Source organism: Lithobates pipiens, unplaced genomic scaffold, assembly GCF_037356315.1.
Source record: "Lithobates pipiens isolate NorthernLeopardFrog02 unplaced genomic scaffold, aLitPip1_a1.2 Scaffold_18, whole genome shotgun sequence".
Taxonomy (NCBI): Eukaryota; Metazoa; Chordata; class Amphibia; order Anura; family Ranidae; genus Lithobates; species Lithobates pipiens.
In genome coordinates this window covers 522,901,428-522,919,579 of record NW_027507758.1, presented here as the reverse complement: position 1 = coordinate 522,919,579, position 18,152 = coordinate 522,901,428, and the positions used below count along the sequence as shown (strand labels likewise).

The window sequence follows — 18,152 nt, the reverse complement described above, 5'->3', positions numbered from 1 at the left end:
CCATGTGTAAGGCCACGACCCTTTTCTTGGTGCCTAGCATAGCCCAGAAGAACCCACCACAGGGTAGGCCTCTTGCTGGGTGACCACACTTGGCACCCAACAAGGAGGAAAATGTGGAGGAGGTACCATCCACCTGCCCCCCCTAACCTCCATGCTGCAGCCACTGATCTGAGAGCGGGGAGTCAATGCTGTCGAAATGCAATGTTCTAGTGGGGAGGATATCTCTATCCACCTCAATTCTGTGGATGGAAGGATCCATTAGAAAAAAAGCAAATCATCTGTGGCCGGCTTCAGCTTTAAGTGGAAGGTCCCTTTACTTAGGCTGCTTTCACACTGGGGCGGGAGCGGCGTCGGTGGTAAAGTGCCGCTATTTTTAGCGGCGCTTTACCGTAGTTTTAGCGGCGGTCTGCGGGCGCTAGCGGGGTGGTTTTAACCCCCGCTAGCGGCCGAAAAAGGGTTAAACCCGCCCGCAAATAGCCGCTGCAGCGGCGCTTTGCCGGCGGTATTGCCGCGGTGTCCCATTGATTTCAATGGGTAGGAGCGGTGAATACACCGCTCCTTCACCGGTCCAAAGATGCGGCTAGCAGGACTTTTTTCACCGTCCTGCCAGCGTACCGCTCCAGTGTGAAAGCCCTCCGGCTTTCACACTGGAGTGAAAGGGGCCGGTTTTTTTCAGGCGCTACACAGGCACTATTTTTAGCGCTGTAACGCCTGAATACCGCCCCAGTGTGAAAGCAGCCTAACAGCCTCCACATTCAAATAGCTTTACAAAGCCTCTGACAAATATCACAAAAAAACGTTTTAAAAAAATGTACCTCAAATTTACCTCAACCTCACCTTTAGACACTTTAGGATGCATGGGTAATGTCACACTGTCTTACTATGATATTGTTGCTTGATCAGGCTGGAGGGCATTCTTGAAGGATTTCAAGTGCCCAACCTTCCAAGAAGGTAGTGGTGAGGCAAGGTGACAACAATGCCTGCCAAACGGGTCATAAGCCAGAGACTAGGTACATTTTTCAAAACATTTTTAAAGCAAGGTTCTCTTTAAGGGCTCTTCAGAAAGGCGTGGAATTCTAAAGCCGCCTTAAAGTGTATTATCATGCTTATAGCATTAATGAGCATTTTGGCTGTGTTGTAAAGGCAGTGCCGTGACAAGGTCATCTGGAGCCCCCCCCCCCGCAAAGATGTATAATTACGTGTCAGCAAAAATCCCCCCCCCCAAAAAATGGAGCACTAATCTGCATGCTCCCCCATAAGCATAAATTTCCCCTCCTCCCAGTAAAAATCCACCCCACTGCTGAAATCCCCCCCCCCGCACAAATCTTCGACCCCTCTCCTCCCATATACCCCAAGCACAAATCTCCCACCCTAAATAAAAACTTCCCCCCTCCTGGCACAAATCTTTGACCCATTTCTTCCCATATGCCCCAAGCACAAATCCCCCCCCCAAAAAAATGGAGCACTAATCTGCATGCTCCCCCAAAGCATAAATTCCCCTCCTCCTACAAATTCATCCCACTTCTGAATGCCCCCCCCCCCTCCTGGCACAAATTGTTGCCCCCTCTCTTCCCATATGTCCCAAGCACAAATCCCCCCTAAATAAAAACATCCCCAATATTTCCCATCTGAGCAGAAATGTGCCCCCCCCCACTTAAAATCCCCCTACCCTAGCACAACTACTCCCCAATTATCCCTACTGGCTTAAATCCCCCCCCCCCGAAAAGCAAATGAATTTCCGATCTCAGCACACATCCCCCCCCCCACCATATTACCTTTTCCAGCACAAACCACCCAAATCCCCCCTCCTAGCACAAATCCACTTCCCCATCTCTCCTTTCCTAACACAAATCCCCCCCCCCCAAATCACCACTCCTAGCACACCTCCAAAAATGTCCCCTCCTAGGGCAATTCTTACCCCCTGCCACCCCCCAACTTCCTCCTCTCAGCACAGTGCCCAGGGCAGCCTCCCCTCCTGCCCACCCCTGGTCCCGGCCCTGTGTAAAGCCATTTATGTTGTGTCAGGCAACACTCTTCAAGCGCCCTGTAAGATGTGTTTTTTTTATTGTATACAAGGCTAAAATAGGAAATGATCCCTTTTGATGCTTTAAAACCAAACCTTAACACGAAAGCAAGGTCTTTTTTTTTAAATATAAATCTGTTATACTAACCTGCTCTGTGCAGTGGTTTTGCACAGAGCAGCTTGGATCCTCCTCTTCTCGGGGTCCTACACCGGCACTACTGGCTCCTCCTTCCTGCCAGGTGCCCCCACAGCAAGTAGCTTGCTTTGCAGGCACCCAAGCAGGCGTGCTCCCGACTGGCAGCTGTGTGTGTCCATTCACGTACGGAGCTGTGGCTTGGCCGCACCCCTTCTGTTTCTCAAATGGCTCCAGCTTCTGCCAAAAGCCAATCCCTGGAGAGGCAAGGCTCTTGTGGACATTGTTGGGTAGAGAGGGGGCTCAGGTAAATAATGGGGGGGCTGTTGCACACAGAAGGTTTTTTACCTCAATCCACAGAATGCATGAAGGTAAAACACCTTGTGTTTTTTCAAACACGTTAAGCACACTGCAAACGCCATAGGCATGTTTACAGCATGTTTGTGGTGCATTTCACTAGAAATTAACAGAGGCAGTTGTAAATTGTCAACACATGCCAAACTCCGCAGACAACAGCGAGGCATTTCTAATGCCTTGTACACACGGGCGGACATTCCGACCACAAAATCCGTCTGATTAACAGATTTTGTCCGAAACTTGTGTTGCATACACATGGTCAGACAAAGTTGTCGGAAAATCCGATTGTTCGGAACGTGGTGATGTTCGTTGCGTACAACGGGACTACATAGAGGCTAGTAGCCAATAGCTTTGGTCTCGAAATTTGATCTGAGCATGCGTGGCACTTTGTCTTTCGGCATTCTCTACAAAACGATCGGAAAAAGTATGATCGGATTTTTTTGTCGGAAAATTTTAGATCCTGCTCTCAAATTTTTTCCGTCAGAATTTCCGATGGAAAAAGTCCGATAGAGCCCACACACGATCGGATTTTCTGACAATATAATCTGATCGGACCTTTTCCGTCGAAATTTCTGACCGTGTGTATGGGGCATAAAGCCCCATACACACTATCAGATTTTCTGTTGATTTTTGTCTTCAGATTTACCAAAACCATGTAGTACAAGGGCCTGCCTGATTGCATACAAATTAAAACTCCTAAGGTTTGACCTAGTGTTGCCACCTCATCCCTTTAAACCCCAAACACCTATGAATTACACAGGTTCTGTGGCTGATTAAGGTGGTAATTAAACTCACTTGGTGCTTTATCTGCACTAAATTAGTCTCAGAACCTGTGTAATTCATAGGTGTTCGGGTTTAAAGGAATGAGGTGGCAACTCTAGTTTGACCTCATATTATATGGTTTTGGTAAATCTGAAGACAAAAATCAGCAGAAAATCTGATAGTGTGTATGAGGCTTAACTCTGCAGTGTGAACACCTCCATCCACTCCCCAATTTAACAACTTTGACTGGCATGGATAAGGGTTCGGCAAGCAATACAAATTCGACCTCACCACCTATTTCCAATACCTGTGTGAAAGAGCCCTAACAGAAAGACACACAACATTTTATTTTAGTTTAATCATTGCAATGAGGCAAGGGAGCTGGTTAACATTAATCACATTTCTGAAAAAAAAAGGATCGTTATGGCAAATAACACAAATTAGAGACTGCATGTGAACCTTCAAAGAATCCTCTTGAGTTACTTTCACACTCAGACTGCCCGAGCGCTAGTGGTAAACTGACACTAGTTTTAGCAGCGCTTTAACGGTGCCATGCGGGCAGGAGTGGGGGGCATTTAACTCCAAAGAAGGGGTTAACAAAGGGTTAAAGGTGCCCACAAAGCATTGCTACAGAAGCGCTTTGCAGGCACTTTTGCAGGGCTGCCCATTGATTTAACTGGGCAGGGCGGTGTGGGAGAGGCATATACACCGCACCAACACCACCCCAAAGATGCTGCTTGCGGGACTTTGCAGACCACCCTGCAAGCGCATCGCCCCAGTGAGAAAGCACTCCGGCTTTCACACCGGGGCGGCACGAGAGACGCTTTACAAGTGCTATTTATAGCCTTAAAACGCCTGTAAAGCTCCTCAGTGCAAAAGGGGTCATAATGTCTATTTGCAATAAAAACATTTTGTTATTCTACAAATTAGTTCTGAGACCCTCATGACTGCTTTAGTCTGGACATATCATTTATTGGAATCTGCTGAATGTAGCTTTGTAACATGGTCTGACCACACGTTTATCATACGTTTTTAAATATATAGGATGAGTCACAGTGAGATCAGACAGAAATGGAGGAGTGGCTTACCCTTCACACAGACTACGTGCTGTGTGCTTTTTGCCTTGTTAGCGTATATAGCAATTTACAAACCTCAATATTGCTGGAACAGTGAGATCGTTGGCCACATGTGTATGAATCATACTTCCTTCAAGATGAATAACACGCACAAAAGAAATCTGATGTGCCAAAGTTTTCAACCTAAATTGTTAGGACAGCTTACAGCAAAACATAAAATTCAGTAGCACTCTAGTAATATGTGAATAGATATTTATTATTAGGTCTGCTTTTAACCACTTGCTTACTGGGCACTTAAACCCCCCTCAGTCCCAGACCAATTTTCAGCTTTCAGCGCTGATGCACTTTGAATGACAATTGCGCGGGCATACAACACTGTACCCAAATGAAATTTTTATCATTTTTTTCCCACAAATAGAGCTTTCTTTTGGTGGTATTTAGTTACAGCTCGGAGTTTTATTTTTTGCTAAACAAACAAAAAAAGATGCAAAAAAAAAATCATGTTTTAATAGTTTGTTATAAAATTTTGCAAACGGGTAATTTTTCTCCTTCATTGAAGTGCGCTGATTAGGCGGCACTGATGGCTGCATTGGTGGGCACTGATGGGCTGCATTGGTGGGCACTGATGGGCTGCATTGGTGGGCACTGATGGGCTGCACTGGTGGGCACTGATAGGCATAGTTAAGGCGGCACTAATAGGCACAGATAAGGCGGCACCGATGGGCACAGATAAGGCGGCACTGATGGGCAAAGATGGGCACAGATAAGATGGCATGGATGGGTGGCACGGATAAGTGGCACGGATGGGTGGCACTGATAGGTACCACTGATAGATGGGACTGATGGGCACTGATGATAGGTGGCACTGATAGGTGGCTCTGATAGGTGGCACTGCTGGGCACTGATGGGCGGCACTGCTGGGCACTGATGGGCGGCACTGCTGGGCACTGATGGGCGGCACTGGGTCGCAGCACCTTTGAGGCAGATTGTGGGCACTGTGGGTGGCACTGTTGGTGGCACAGCTGGATGGCACTGTGGGTGGCACTGTAGGTGGCACTGTGGGCACTATGGCCACTGTTGGGGGGCACTTACTTTTATTCAGGATGGCACGGCGGTGGGCACTGGCAGGGGGCAGGTGGTCAGCTGTATTGCTGGCCGTGATCGGGACTGATGTACCGATCACGGCCGCCGGTGATCGGCTTTTTTTTTCTCTCCTCGCGCTGTCAGCGCGAGGAGGAATAATAGCCGATTACCGGCTCCGTTCTATCACATGATCAGCTGTCATTGGCTGACAGCTGATCACGTGATAAGGGGTCGGGATCGACCCCTTGCACGGATCGGTGATCAGGCGAGTCTCACGGACTCGCCGATCACAGAGCGCACCGCGCGCGCCCCTCAGGGGGCGCGCAGGCCGCTCGTATCCGGGACGACGTCAATAGACGTAGTCCCGGAAATGTAGGTCCGCGCTGTTGCCGTCATTTGGCAATAGCGCGGATCTGTAGTGGTTAAAGATCAGTGTTTGAAAGAGGGGAAAAAAAATACTCAACAAAACTTGCGACCTGTAGCAGAAAAATGAAGCCCGATCAACAGCTTTCCTTGCTCTGGGTGGAAAAATAGACTATACGTGCTATATTGTCTCCTCCTACATCTATAGTCGGAAACCAGGACTTCCCTGTTATGCCCCATCAGGGCTTTCTTTCAGCAGGAACTAGGGGGAATTCAGTTCCACCACCTCTGGCTCAGGTCTTCTGCTCCCTGCTCACCACTATCACTTGGTAACACTGAAGTCCAGCTTCTGCATTTACAAGTGATGGCTTATCTCCCAGTAGCTCCCACAGGTCAGATCTCCTGCGCAGATCCCACTGATACAGATACAGGACAGGTGCCCAGGGTTCAGTGCAGTAATGGGCAGGAGAAGGTGTATGATAGGCTGCACCCTCTGTGGTCTCCATTTTTTCCCTGGTGACCAGTTGTTGATGTTCCTACTGCATGATCTCCCTTGCAAGTGACTGTAGTATAGTATAGTATGCTGGGAGGTACTACAGCTGGATAGGTGTTTCAGCTTAATATTGCAACAAAGGTAAGACGTGACAGATGGTGGAGCTTTTAAGGAGGGGGGAGAAGAGGAGGGCAGTGGAGGGAAGGGGTTGTATGCAAAGGAAAGAGGTACTATTTGATGCCATTTGGCAGGTATGTGTGTGTGGCGGGCATGATTGAGTTCCTGCACTTATTCTCTGAGAAAAAAAGCCCTGTGCCCCATACAGACAAGCGGATTTTACATTGGAAAAAACTTGGATGGTTTTTCAGATGGAATTCCACTCATGCTTCGCTTGCATACACACGGTCACACAAAAGTTCTCTGAACTTTCGACCGTCAAGAACGCGGTGACATACAACACTACGACAAGCCGAGAAAATTAAGTTCAATGCTTCATAGCATGCATTGAATTGTTTCCGAGTATGCGTAGGAATGTTGCGCGTCGGAATTGGTACAGACGATCGGAATTTCCGTTCTGAACTTTTTCCGACCGAAAAATTGAGAACCTGCTGGGAATTCTGCCAGCAAAAGTTCTATGGAGCATACACACGGTCGGACTTTCTGACCAAAAGCTCATATCTGACTTTTGCTGGCAGAAATTCTGATCGTGTGTACGAGACATAAGCAGTTGATTTACAACTGCTACCACAAGTATTTATGTAATTTATGTAATTTTTATGTGTAAATATCCTGATAATGAGTAAGATTACTGTAGCTTTTAATATTCAATGTATACAGCGGAGAAAGGACTCTTTACATATAGCAAAAAATATTGGTCAGGTCAGTGAGAGATTAGGCCAACATCCCATTATGTCCAAAAAACGAAAAAGCGAAACCCCACTAAAGGCCTTTGTAGGCCTATAAATATCTAAGTACTCAAAAATAGTGGTAAAATTTCAAATCTTGATACAAATTTTATTAAACAAATGTAAAAATAATTAATGGCTGATATAGTAGTAAACCAACAAAGAACTGTATTCATGAACAATGTTCTACAATATCTGTTGACATCAAGGCATGGTTCAACAATAGCCAGTCAGACAGAAGCACCCAATGTGTTTCAGAATCACATTCTTTCTTCAGGCGTAGTACTGAACACTATGAAAGCAAAGAATAATGATAAACACTGATGATGTCAATTACGCTAGATATGCATTTAATTGCCCACATATGTATGTTTGCCTCTAGGAGTGTCTTTGTTCTATGATTCTGAAATGCGTTAAGTGCTTCTGTCTGACTGGGCATTGTTGAACCATGCCTTGATGCCAACAGATATAGTAGAACATTGTTCATGTACACAGTATTACTATGATATCAGCCATAAATTATTTTTACAACATTTGTTTAATACAATTTGTATCAAGATTTTCAATTTTACCACTATTTATGAGTACTTGGATATTTATAGGTCTATAAAGTCCCTTAGTGTTTTTTTTTTCATTTCTCTTTACATATAGCAGGCCCTGATTCAGCTCATTCTTTAGTTGTCCTCTAAGAAGCTGGTTTATAAAGAAAGGTCTTATATCTATATATTCCTTCATACTAAGATGTGTTTCTCTCAGTTTCCTGGGAGTGTTGACATTCCATCCAAGATGGTGGCGCTCAACAGCAGTCTCAGGGCTTTGGGTTGCCTACACAAGGGTGGGGTTTATAGGTCATACACATGCAGGAACTACATTAATTGTCCATACAGTATAACCTTATGGGAAGATTGTTGTTGAAATAGATGGTCTGGAGACAGGGTCAGCTCAGAACATGATGTGAAGGTTTATCTTTATTATGCATTGCACATGGTTGTGGTGTATTTGCAGAGTTGCCCCATTCACTTGAATGGGTCACGTTTGGTTGGTAGTAGTGCCTGCCAAATGCAACAGGGGGTATAATTCCTGCCACAAAGCATCACAGCCTTGGCAAGTGTATATCCCCCATCACTGCCTTTGCAGCTTAAGGGGGGAGGTGGCTTAGCTGCATGTTTTTTACCACCCCCAAGCTGCAAGTGTAATGAGCTATAAGAGCCCTTTCACACTGGGGCTTTGGGGGCATCGACAGTAAAGTGCCAATAGTTTTAGCAGCGCTTTTCGGCCGCTAGTGGGGTGCTTTTAACCCCTGCTAACGGCCAAAAAAGGGTTGAAAGCACCCACAAAGCGCTACTGCAGCGGCAACGCTGCCCATTGATTTCAATGGGCAGGGGCACTTTAGGAGCGGTGTATACACCGCTCCTAAAGTGCCTCAAAGATGCTGCTTTTTTTGATGTCCTGCCAGCACAGCGCCCACATTGGAGTGAGAGGAGAGGTGCTATTTTTAGCGATATAGCGCCTCTAAAGCGCCTCAGTGTGAAAGGGGTCTAACAGCTACATATGCAGCAATCAAAACCTGAAAAAAGGGTTTAACCTTTTCCTACTCTATCCAAAGCTGCATAATAGTGTTGGATTTGATTATGCTTTCCTGCTTTTTCGTTTGAGAGCTCTCCTTTAACACAATCTCTGTATTGTAGGCTCCAGTGCAACAAGTCCTAGATATTGAAAACAACAACCTGCCAAAGTAAGTGTATACCTTCTTAATGATTAATCAAGACACAGCTGTTTAAAATGTGCCAGTGGTAAACCATTTGAAAAGTTTAGGGAGGTTTGATGCCGTTTATAGCTAGGGGGATTGAGGGTTGCTTTCTCGGGCCAGAGAACAAAAATATAGATGCATACAGTACACACATTCTCAAGACACTAACCTGTAAGTTTTTTTACTCTTCCTGGTAGTGTAGAACTTTGGGATACTCCAAAACAAGGAAGGGAGTGCCCCTCACCATGACTCCTTCTCAGTGACTAAGCTCCTGTGAGGTGTGAAACGTGTTGGTGCTTCTTTGGCACCAGATGGTTGGGTGTTGTTGTTTTGCATCTATTAAGGTTCATGTGGTTAACCCAAGGAAGCAATTTAAACCTCTGTAGTGTATTAATGTACTTTTACTAAGTTAAACTGCTGCACATACAGACTATTAAAATTATAGGAATATAGTACAAGACTGACAGATATTACAGAATATGCATACATTATACACAAGCTATCTATCCTTCTTAACAAATAAGCATGTACAATGTATGCAATAATTATATCAAACATCTACTTTACTTGGTTCTGCCTTGTGATGGAGTTTTCTCCCAGGATCCTCCAAAGTCCTGCAAACAACTGTTGCTTTGTTCTTTAGCACATGGATGTTCAAGTCCTTTCCCCCTTTCCCACCTCCGGTACATCTTTCCTGTCTGGAGCTTCACAAGCCAGTCCAACTGGTTCATTAGCATATCAATAGGGGAGGCCTAGCTTCTAAAAACAACACATGTAACTAAAATGTTACTCCATATTAATGCTATAAAAATCTCTAAAAATAGCCATAGCAACACACCCTCAGCTGTGGGTCTTGTGACACGGCGAAGGAAGCATAATGCTGTGGACTTAGCATACATGAGAAGTGGGCTCAACTTTGTAGTGGTCCCTATGAGAGGAATGGAGGTGTAAAGGGAAGATGTGCTTGCGTATTATGCAGATATGACAGCTTCAGAATGTCTAGTTCTGTATGCAGTGTTCCACACGGAATTATTCTGATGTCAAATACGATGTTAGATGTCACAGAAAACTCGGGAAGCTGTGAAGTTATAGTGAACTGCAGGAATTGCATTTTATGTGTAGCCATTCCTTTATTAAAAAATATTAAAGCCTACGGCCAGGTATGTTAAGAGTGGGCCAATGGCCAGGAGTATAACACAATAGGTACAATTCTCTAAGCAATAGGTTACTGCATCTGAGTATGCGGTAAAATAACGCACAACATTCCGAAAAATAAACTGTGTAATTCACAGAGAAACTCTCCCTAGAAACTTGAATGCGCTACCTTGCCAAAGTATGCCCTAAATGTCGCATGAAACTTTGCGGTAAGTTATCGCAAGCATGGAAATTCCCACTATCTCTCCAGCTACCATCTAGTATGATGCTTTTCTTTTCCAGCCTCCAGAAACACCTTCTCACTAACATCTAGTTGATACCTGCTCCAGCTTGCACTTTCCCGCCTATTTTTTTAAACCAATCACTGGGGGATCTGACCATTGCCATAGTTATTGCATAATTATCACAAGCTTTGACCAGTACTTAGTGTTACTAAACCCAGGAACTTGCATTCACTATATCTGGTCTCCCACAGTACACAGAACATGGAAATGCAATTATTTTAGTAAATATGAACTGATGAGGCGTGTCCAAGATGGCGAACTGAGAGGTTGTGGACGCTAGAGCTCTGCTGGCAAATTTTCCTGTATCGGCGCTCCTGCTGCGATTTCCGAGCAAATAAAGCTCACCTGAGCTCCGGATGTCCTCTAGAACAAGACAAAGGGGAAAAAGGCTTAATTTCCCGGACCCGACCCCGGTGGCGGCCCCGCGAGCGGTGATCCCCCCTGTGAGAGCGTGCAATATGGCCTCACAAACAGATATGGACGAACAGGCGGAGGACGCGGGAATTGGCTTTCGGGAAGTGATGGCAGCTATCGCAACGTGCCAGGCCACCCTGACTAACAAAATTGAAGCTGTGCAGCTGGACGTTGGCCTCGTTCGCCAGGACCTCGATAAGCTACGATCGCGAGTATCAGAAGCTGAGCAAAGAGTAGGGAGGACGGAAGACCTTACAGCCGAACACGCAGAATCCATCCGCACTCTACACACGCGGGTTCGGGCCCTGGAATACAAGGTCGACGACGCGGAGAATAGGAACAGGAGGAACAATCTCCGCGTTGTCGGCCTGCCCGAAGGAGTGGAGGGGAAGAACCCGACATCCTTCGTTGAGGAGCTGCTGCGGAATCTACTACCGGAGGCGCAGTTCTCCCCATATTTTACGGTGGAGCGAGCACACCGTGTCCCCCCTGCTCCCGGGCCTCCTGGTGCGAGACCGCGCACCCTGATATTTTGGCTTTTACACTTCAGGGACAGGGATGAGGCTCTGCGCGCTGCTCGCAAGGTGGGAGAAATGCGCTACCAGAATGCTACTGTGATGTTGTTCCCGGACTATTCCCTGGAAATGCAGAAAATGCGCAGATCCTTTGATCAGGTGAAAGTGGGATTGCGGGCGTGCAATATTAAATACAGTGTACTTTTCCCAGCCAGGCTGAGGGTGCAGGATGGAGAAGCCACCAGATTCTTTACCAACCCGTGGGAGGCTGCTGCCTGGCTGGAATCCCTGCCTTTACATCGATAGAACACCGGTGAAATGCTTGTTTTTCCTTGGCCTATGTTGGTGGATGCCATTATGCTCTGGATCTTCTACAGACCCACCCTTTCCCCCCCTTTTTTTTGGTACCTTCCTTTCTTTTTTTCACATGTGGGGGGGTATGGTGGCCTTGCTTCCCGCTGTGCTACTGCCCAGTATATCCAGGGTGCCCGGGATTATTTTTGTACCTTTTGGCCTTGGCGGTGAGGATTTACTGACTGCTTAGACTACCTGGGGGGGGTTCTGCTGGGGTTGCTTGGTTCTTTATGCTGAGGATGTGCCCCTGTGTTTGCTATTGGGCACCTGCTTTGACTTTACCCCTGTCTGCGGATTCCTGCTTGATTGGACAGGTTGCTGAATGACCGTGGCCCGGGGGCGGGGTATGTCCGATGTGGTTGGTGCTTTTGGGGACGGATGGGCACGGTTGCTGCTGCAACCCTTTACCGTTATGCTATTATCTGCCCCTGTGAGGGAGACTGTTTCTTCATCAAGGACCCCCCCGGGAAAAATATTGCATACTGAACGTTTTTTTCTCTCTCTCATTTTCTGTTGCTTTGTTTTTTGTTTGTTCTGAAACTAAGTTGGTGCCCCTAGCTGCAGCTAGGAGACATAATAAGACGCTTTTCCAGCATCTCTGTTGCCCTTCAGTGCCCACTGGGCGATACCTCTTGCTATGAGTGCACGCCCTCTACTGTAGTTACACATGTTGGTTTTCGGGGGTACGATGCATCCCCGGGTTTGGGGGGGTGTGGGGAGGGGGGAGAGTTTACTTCCGCCGTTGCGGATGGGGAGTTCTTACTGTTTATTTTTTGCTGTTGGAGTTGCTTTATGTCCGAGGGGATTCTACTAGATATTATGTATGGTATGGAGGTGTTCTCCCTTCTCAGGATGCCCTGGGCCGGAGAGCTGTTGACTTTTTTTTTTTTTTTTTTTAAATCATCTTTATTATTTTCTTATAAAAGATACAACAAACAATTACATTCAACCCTGAAGCATTGGGGTTTTCACATGTCCTCCAATGTCTTCACATTTACTTACATTCTTTCCATTACATATCTATAACATTATTAGGTGGTGGCCCAGGAGAAGGGGATACTTGGTGGAGAGTTAACCTGTGTGTATAGAAAAAAAAAAAAAAAAAAAAAAAAGGGGGTGTGGGAGATTTTAAATTTCTCCCATGTGTTGTTTCTCTTCTTTATGTGTTTTTGTTGTGCCCTTGTGCTTCCTTTTATTTATAAAGAGAAGAGAAAAAAAAAAAATATATATAATAGAAAAAACCCAGATAAAGAAGAAAAAATAAAAAAAACCCCGATACCCTTGCTCATTTTTTCATTATTACGTGCTTTTATTCCGTCTGTGATCCCTTATTGTATTATTTGTGTTTTGTGCTTAGGGAGGTCCTCAGTCCTCCTTTATATTTCCTAAAAATTGTGTTGTTAATTTTTTTGTCCACGATTGGTTATCTCTCCTCCTGTCCCCTTCCCTCGAGCCCCTCCTCCCATTACATTTCCATCCTTTATTCGCTTCCCATATACATTAAAACATACTACATACAACAACATTTGAAGGTTGTGATTCGGATTCATATTTCCCCTTTACCCCTTCTACGATGTACCTTTGGAGGACACGAGTCTGCGTAACAGTTTTTTAATTTTTCTCTCTCCCTTCCTTCCTCCCTCTCCTTATCAGGAGTCTCCGGGAGGCTCGGGAGGGATTTTCCACATTTTTTTAATCTGGTATAACCTACTCTTTCTCTATTTCTCTAGAGTAGTGCTTCCAGCCTGCCCACATGTCTTTATGTTTTCCTTGTTGTTCTTTTATATCATATATCCATTTTTCAGCTTCCATTATTTTATCCACCTCTCCTTTCCATTCCAGTAGGGTGGGGCATGCTTTCTGCCTCCAATACCTAGGTATTAATATTTTTGCTGCATTCAGCAAATGTGGTATAACTCCTTTTTTATAAGATTTAATAGATCCTTCTGTCCCATGGAACAGGTATTGTAGGGGTGTCATTTCTATTGGTTTTACTGTTATCCTCCCTATCCATTTAGCCACTCCTTTCCAAAAAATCCCTATTTTTGGGCAGTCCCACCATAGATGAAGGTATGTCCCCTTTTCCCTACATCCTCTCCAACAATGCCCATCCGCTGTTGGGTATATCTCTACTATTCTGGCTGGGGTTCGGTACCATCTGGCTATAAACTTATATGACATTTCTTGTATTGCTGCGCTTATTGATGTCGCGTGTGTCATTTCCATAAGTTTTTTTATTTGTGTTGGTCTAAATGTGCATTTTAGTTCTTTCTCCCACTCTCTTATAAAGTAGGGGGTTGTTCTATTTTTTTCACTAAGAATTAATTTATACATCTGGGATAATAAATTACTTGGTTTTTCTATTTTCATACACATCTTTTCATATGTCGTAAGGGAGCTCAGCGGTCTTACTTGGGGTTCTAATTTATTAAAAAAGTCTCTCATTTGGTAGTATCTCCATCCCGACATATGTATATCTCCTTGTGCTGATATTAATTCTGTTAACGGGAGTAAACTTCCCAATGGAGCATATCTTAAACACCTTGTATCCCCCCCTGAACCCCAGGAGCCTAACACTCCATTTTCTTCCCCCGGTGGGAACCATGGATATCCTCCTAATGGTGCCAATGGTGATGTACGTGGGGCATATTCTTCGTTTTTGTTCATTCTATCCCATATTGCTAACGTATTCCGTGTTAGTGGTGATGTCCACTTTGATAGAGCTCTGTTCGTGGCCTGTATCCATGGGGCCCCCGCTAAATTTCTGCCCGCCATGTTTTCTTCTATCGACACCCATGCCTTATTTAATGAGTCATGGCACCAATTTAATATTCGTACCATAGACATTGCTTTATAATACAAAAAAACATCTGGAAGCCCTATTCCACCTTCTTTCTTATTTCTGCGCAGGATGTCATATGCTATTCTAGGGTTTTTATCATTCCATATAAAAGATATGAACGTTTTACGTATTCTTTTAAAAAAGACCTGAGGCACTGCTATAGGTACAGTATTTAAGATGTATATTATTCTGGGTAGTATATTCATTTTCAGGGTGTTTATCCTTCCGAACCATGTCAATGAGTAACCCTTCCACTTTTTTAGATCTTTAATTATTTCTGTTATTAATATCTCATAATTAAGTTCATATAAAGATTTGGTCTCCGCCGTGATATGTACTCCTAGATAATATAATGATTTTTTTTCCCATTTAAAAGGAAGGTTATTCTTCATTGCCATTGATATCGATGGGGGTACGTGACAGGGTAGTATTATGGATTTTTCCATATTTATTTTAAAGTTGGACACTTTTCCATATCTCTGGACCTCCTCCATTAGTGCCATTATTGATCCCTGTGGTTCTGAAAGATAAAATAATAGGTCATCAGCATATGCTGACACCTTATGCTCCTCAGATCCTATTCTTATCCCTTTTATTCCCTTATTTTCTCTCACCCTGCACAGAAATGGTTCCAGAGTCAAGGCAAACAGTATTGGAGACAGGGGACAGCCCTGTCTTGTACCATTTCGTATTTCAAGACAGTCTGATAGAGTACCGTTTACCTTTACTCTCGCTCTAGGTTTTGCATATAGAGCTATTATCCATCCCATCATTCGCTCTCCCATACCTACTGCTTTCAGCACTTCCTTCATGAATTCCCAGTCCACTCTATCAAATGCCTTTTCGGCATCCATTGATAGCATTGTTCTGGGTAATTCTTCTGGGCCATTTTGCATCCAATAAAGTATGTTTAAGGCTCGTATGGTGTTATCTTTAGTTTCCCTGCCTTTCATAAAACCCGTTTGGTCGCGATGGATCAATTGTGTTACCTCTTCTTGTATTCTGGTAGCTATAATTTTGGCCATTAATTTGGTATCCGTATTAAGTAATGATATGGGTCTGTAGTTGGCACATTCCTGTGGGTCCTTCCCCGATTTTGGTAAGACTGTTATGTATGCTAATAGTGCTTCTGAGGACATGGGGTTGGCGGCAGTTATATTATTGAAGTATCTGCATAAGGGTGTTTCTAAAATTTGGGCAAACTTCTTATAGTATACATTAGTTAACCCATCGGGTCCTGGGCTTTTCCCCCTTGGTAGGTTCTCTATTGCCTTTCTTATTTCCTCTTTAGTTATTGGTTCTTCTAGTTTTTCTATTATCCTAGGGGGGAGCTTTGGTATTGTAGAACTACTAATATAATCTCTCATCTCCTCTATCCTCTCCCTATCTTCCCTCTGCCTCTGAATGGGTTGTATATCATATAGATTCTTGTAGAATTTTTGAAATTCCATGGCTATTGTTTTCGTATCCTTTACTTGTTTATTGTTCACTCTTATCTCATGTACATGGGATAGTTCTCTCTTTTTTTTTAATTGACTAGCCAATAAACGGCCACATTTATTCCCGTTCTCATAGAACCTGTGTGCTAAAAATCTGTATTTATCCCTGACCCTTCTATCCAGACATCTGGAAAGCTCCTCCCTCATTATCCCCAACCGCCTAGCATCTTCTGGTTCACACGTGCTCTTATGTTTTTTCTCCAGTTCCTTTATTTGTTCCATCTGATCTTCTATCTCTTTTCTTTTCTCCCTTTTAACTCGTGTTCCATGTGCTATTAATTCTCCTCTAACTACCGCTTTGTGAGCTTCCCATATCACTTGCTCCGAAGTTTCCTCTGATGTATTTAAGTCAAAATATTCCACCAGTTTATATTGGAGATCCTCTAATATTTTTTTATCATCTAATAGGGATTCATTTAGTCTCCACGTTCGTTCCCTCTGGCCCACGTGTGTAAGGGAGATCACCGCCACCACCGGGGCATGATCTGATATCGTTATTGGTTCGATATTTACTGTTTTTACCTTTTCTAGATAGTATTGATCTACCAGAATCCAATCCAGTCTAGAGTAGGTATTATGGCTCTTTGAGTAATAACTATAATTTTTCCTCTCTCCATTTAATGCCCTCCAGCTATCTACCAAATGTGATGCTTGAAATAATTTTTTTACATGTTTAAGTGCTCTAAATGATAGTGGTGTTTTCCCTGTTGTTGTATCTAGTTTAGTGTCCACAATAATATTGAAGTCCCCTCCCAGGATCAAAAACCCTTCCCTAAATTTTTCTAGTTCTTTTAGTGCTTTTCCCAAGAATTCAACCGTGTGTGTATTTGGGGCATATATTGATGCAAAAGTGTACCCTTGTCCCTGCAGTGTTCCTTTAATAAAAAGGAACCTCCCTTCTGGGTCTGTATTCACCTCTATGGATGTCAAGGGGCACGTATTCCCAAAGGCTATCGATACTCCTCTGGCTCTCGCAATAGGCGATACAGCATGGTACCACTTATTATATGGGAATAGCGGTAGCCTCGGTACAGATCCTGACATAAAATGAGTCTCTTGTAGAAAGACTATATCCACAGCATGATGGTTTAATTCCTGCCATAAACGGCCCCTTTTTTGGGGTGAGCATAATCCCCTTACATTATAGGTCATTATTTTTAATGTTTTAGCCATTTCTTTGTTCTAAATAGTTATATACCATTCTTGATCTGTTACCACATATCTCGTGTTCCCCGCCTCCATGTACACCTGCAGAAAAAAAAACCTCAAAAGCTATTCCATTCCAACCATAACCACAACCTAACACTTTACTTAGTAAAATGTACCAACTATCGGTAGGGTGAGCCCGCTTGGTTGCTCCTTGCTCCTCCCGAGCCCTCCCCCCCTTCTGCATATTGCAGTTTAACCAATCCCTTTCTTCGGGACCCGCCTACTTTAGAACAAACAAACAAAAAAACAAAAACAAAAAAAAACAACTCCACAAAATTAGATAGCGAGTTTGAGAACTGACCCTTCCTTCCCCCCCTCCCTCCTAGCTTTGCTTATTTCTTTTTCTTCCTGAGTCTCTCCCTTTTCTTTTCTTCTGATCTTTTCTGATCTCTTATACAGAATATGCTGGGATCTTTCCTTATACTTTTCCTCCCACTTGGGACCATGGCTCAGGTCGCTGGATTAGTATCTTAACATTAGCTATTCTCCAATCTTGGAAGTCTATAAATGGAAGTTCTAATATTCCCAAGAACTCTTTTAGATCGTCTCTAGTACGGAGTATTGCTGTTTTTCCATTCCTTGATGCTATTAGACGAAATGGGTACCCCCATCGGTACCTAATATCTGCTGCCTGCAAGGCTTCCAACAGTGGTTTGACCATTCTGCGCTGCATTAATGTTCGACGAGCTATATCAGGGAACAGAAGGATATGGGTTCCTTCATATTCAATTGTGGGGATATCCCGTGCAATCCTAATTATTGTTTCCTTTATTGTATATTTGTGTAGTTTGCATATCACATCCCTTGGCTTGTCTTTGTTTTGGGTTCCGAAAGAGGTGACACGATGAACTCTGTCCATTTCAATAAATTCAGGCGCTGCTGTTCCCATAATTTGGCAGAATAGCTTTTGCACCACCGTTGGCAGATCACTACTA

At 44.1% G+C, this 18,152-nt stretch overlaps 1 protein-coding gene across 1 annotated transcript in view; it reads left to right on the top strand.

Annotated features, from left to right (window-relative positions):
* LOC143988868 (uncharacterized) overlaps positions 1-18,152 on the top strand; it is a 46,449-nt gene that overhangs the window by 18,581 nt on the left and 9,716 nt on the right. Inside the window, exon 3 of the mRNA XM_077488770.1 lies at positions 8,884-8,930. Coding sequence (XP_077344896.1) covers positions 8,884-8,930 — 47 coding nt within the window. The remainder of the gene's footprint in view (positions 1-8,883; positions 8,931-18,152) is intronic.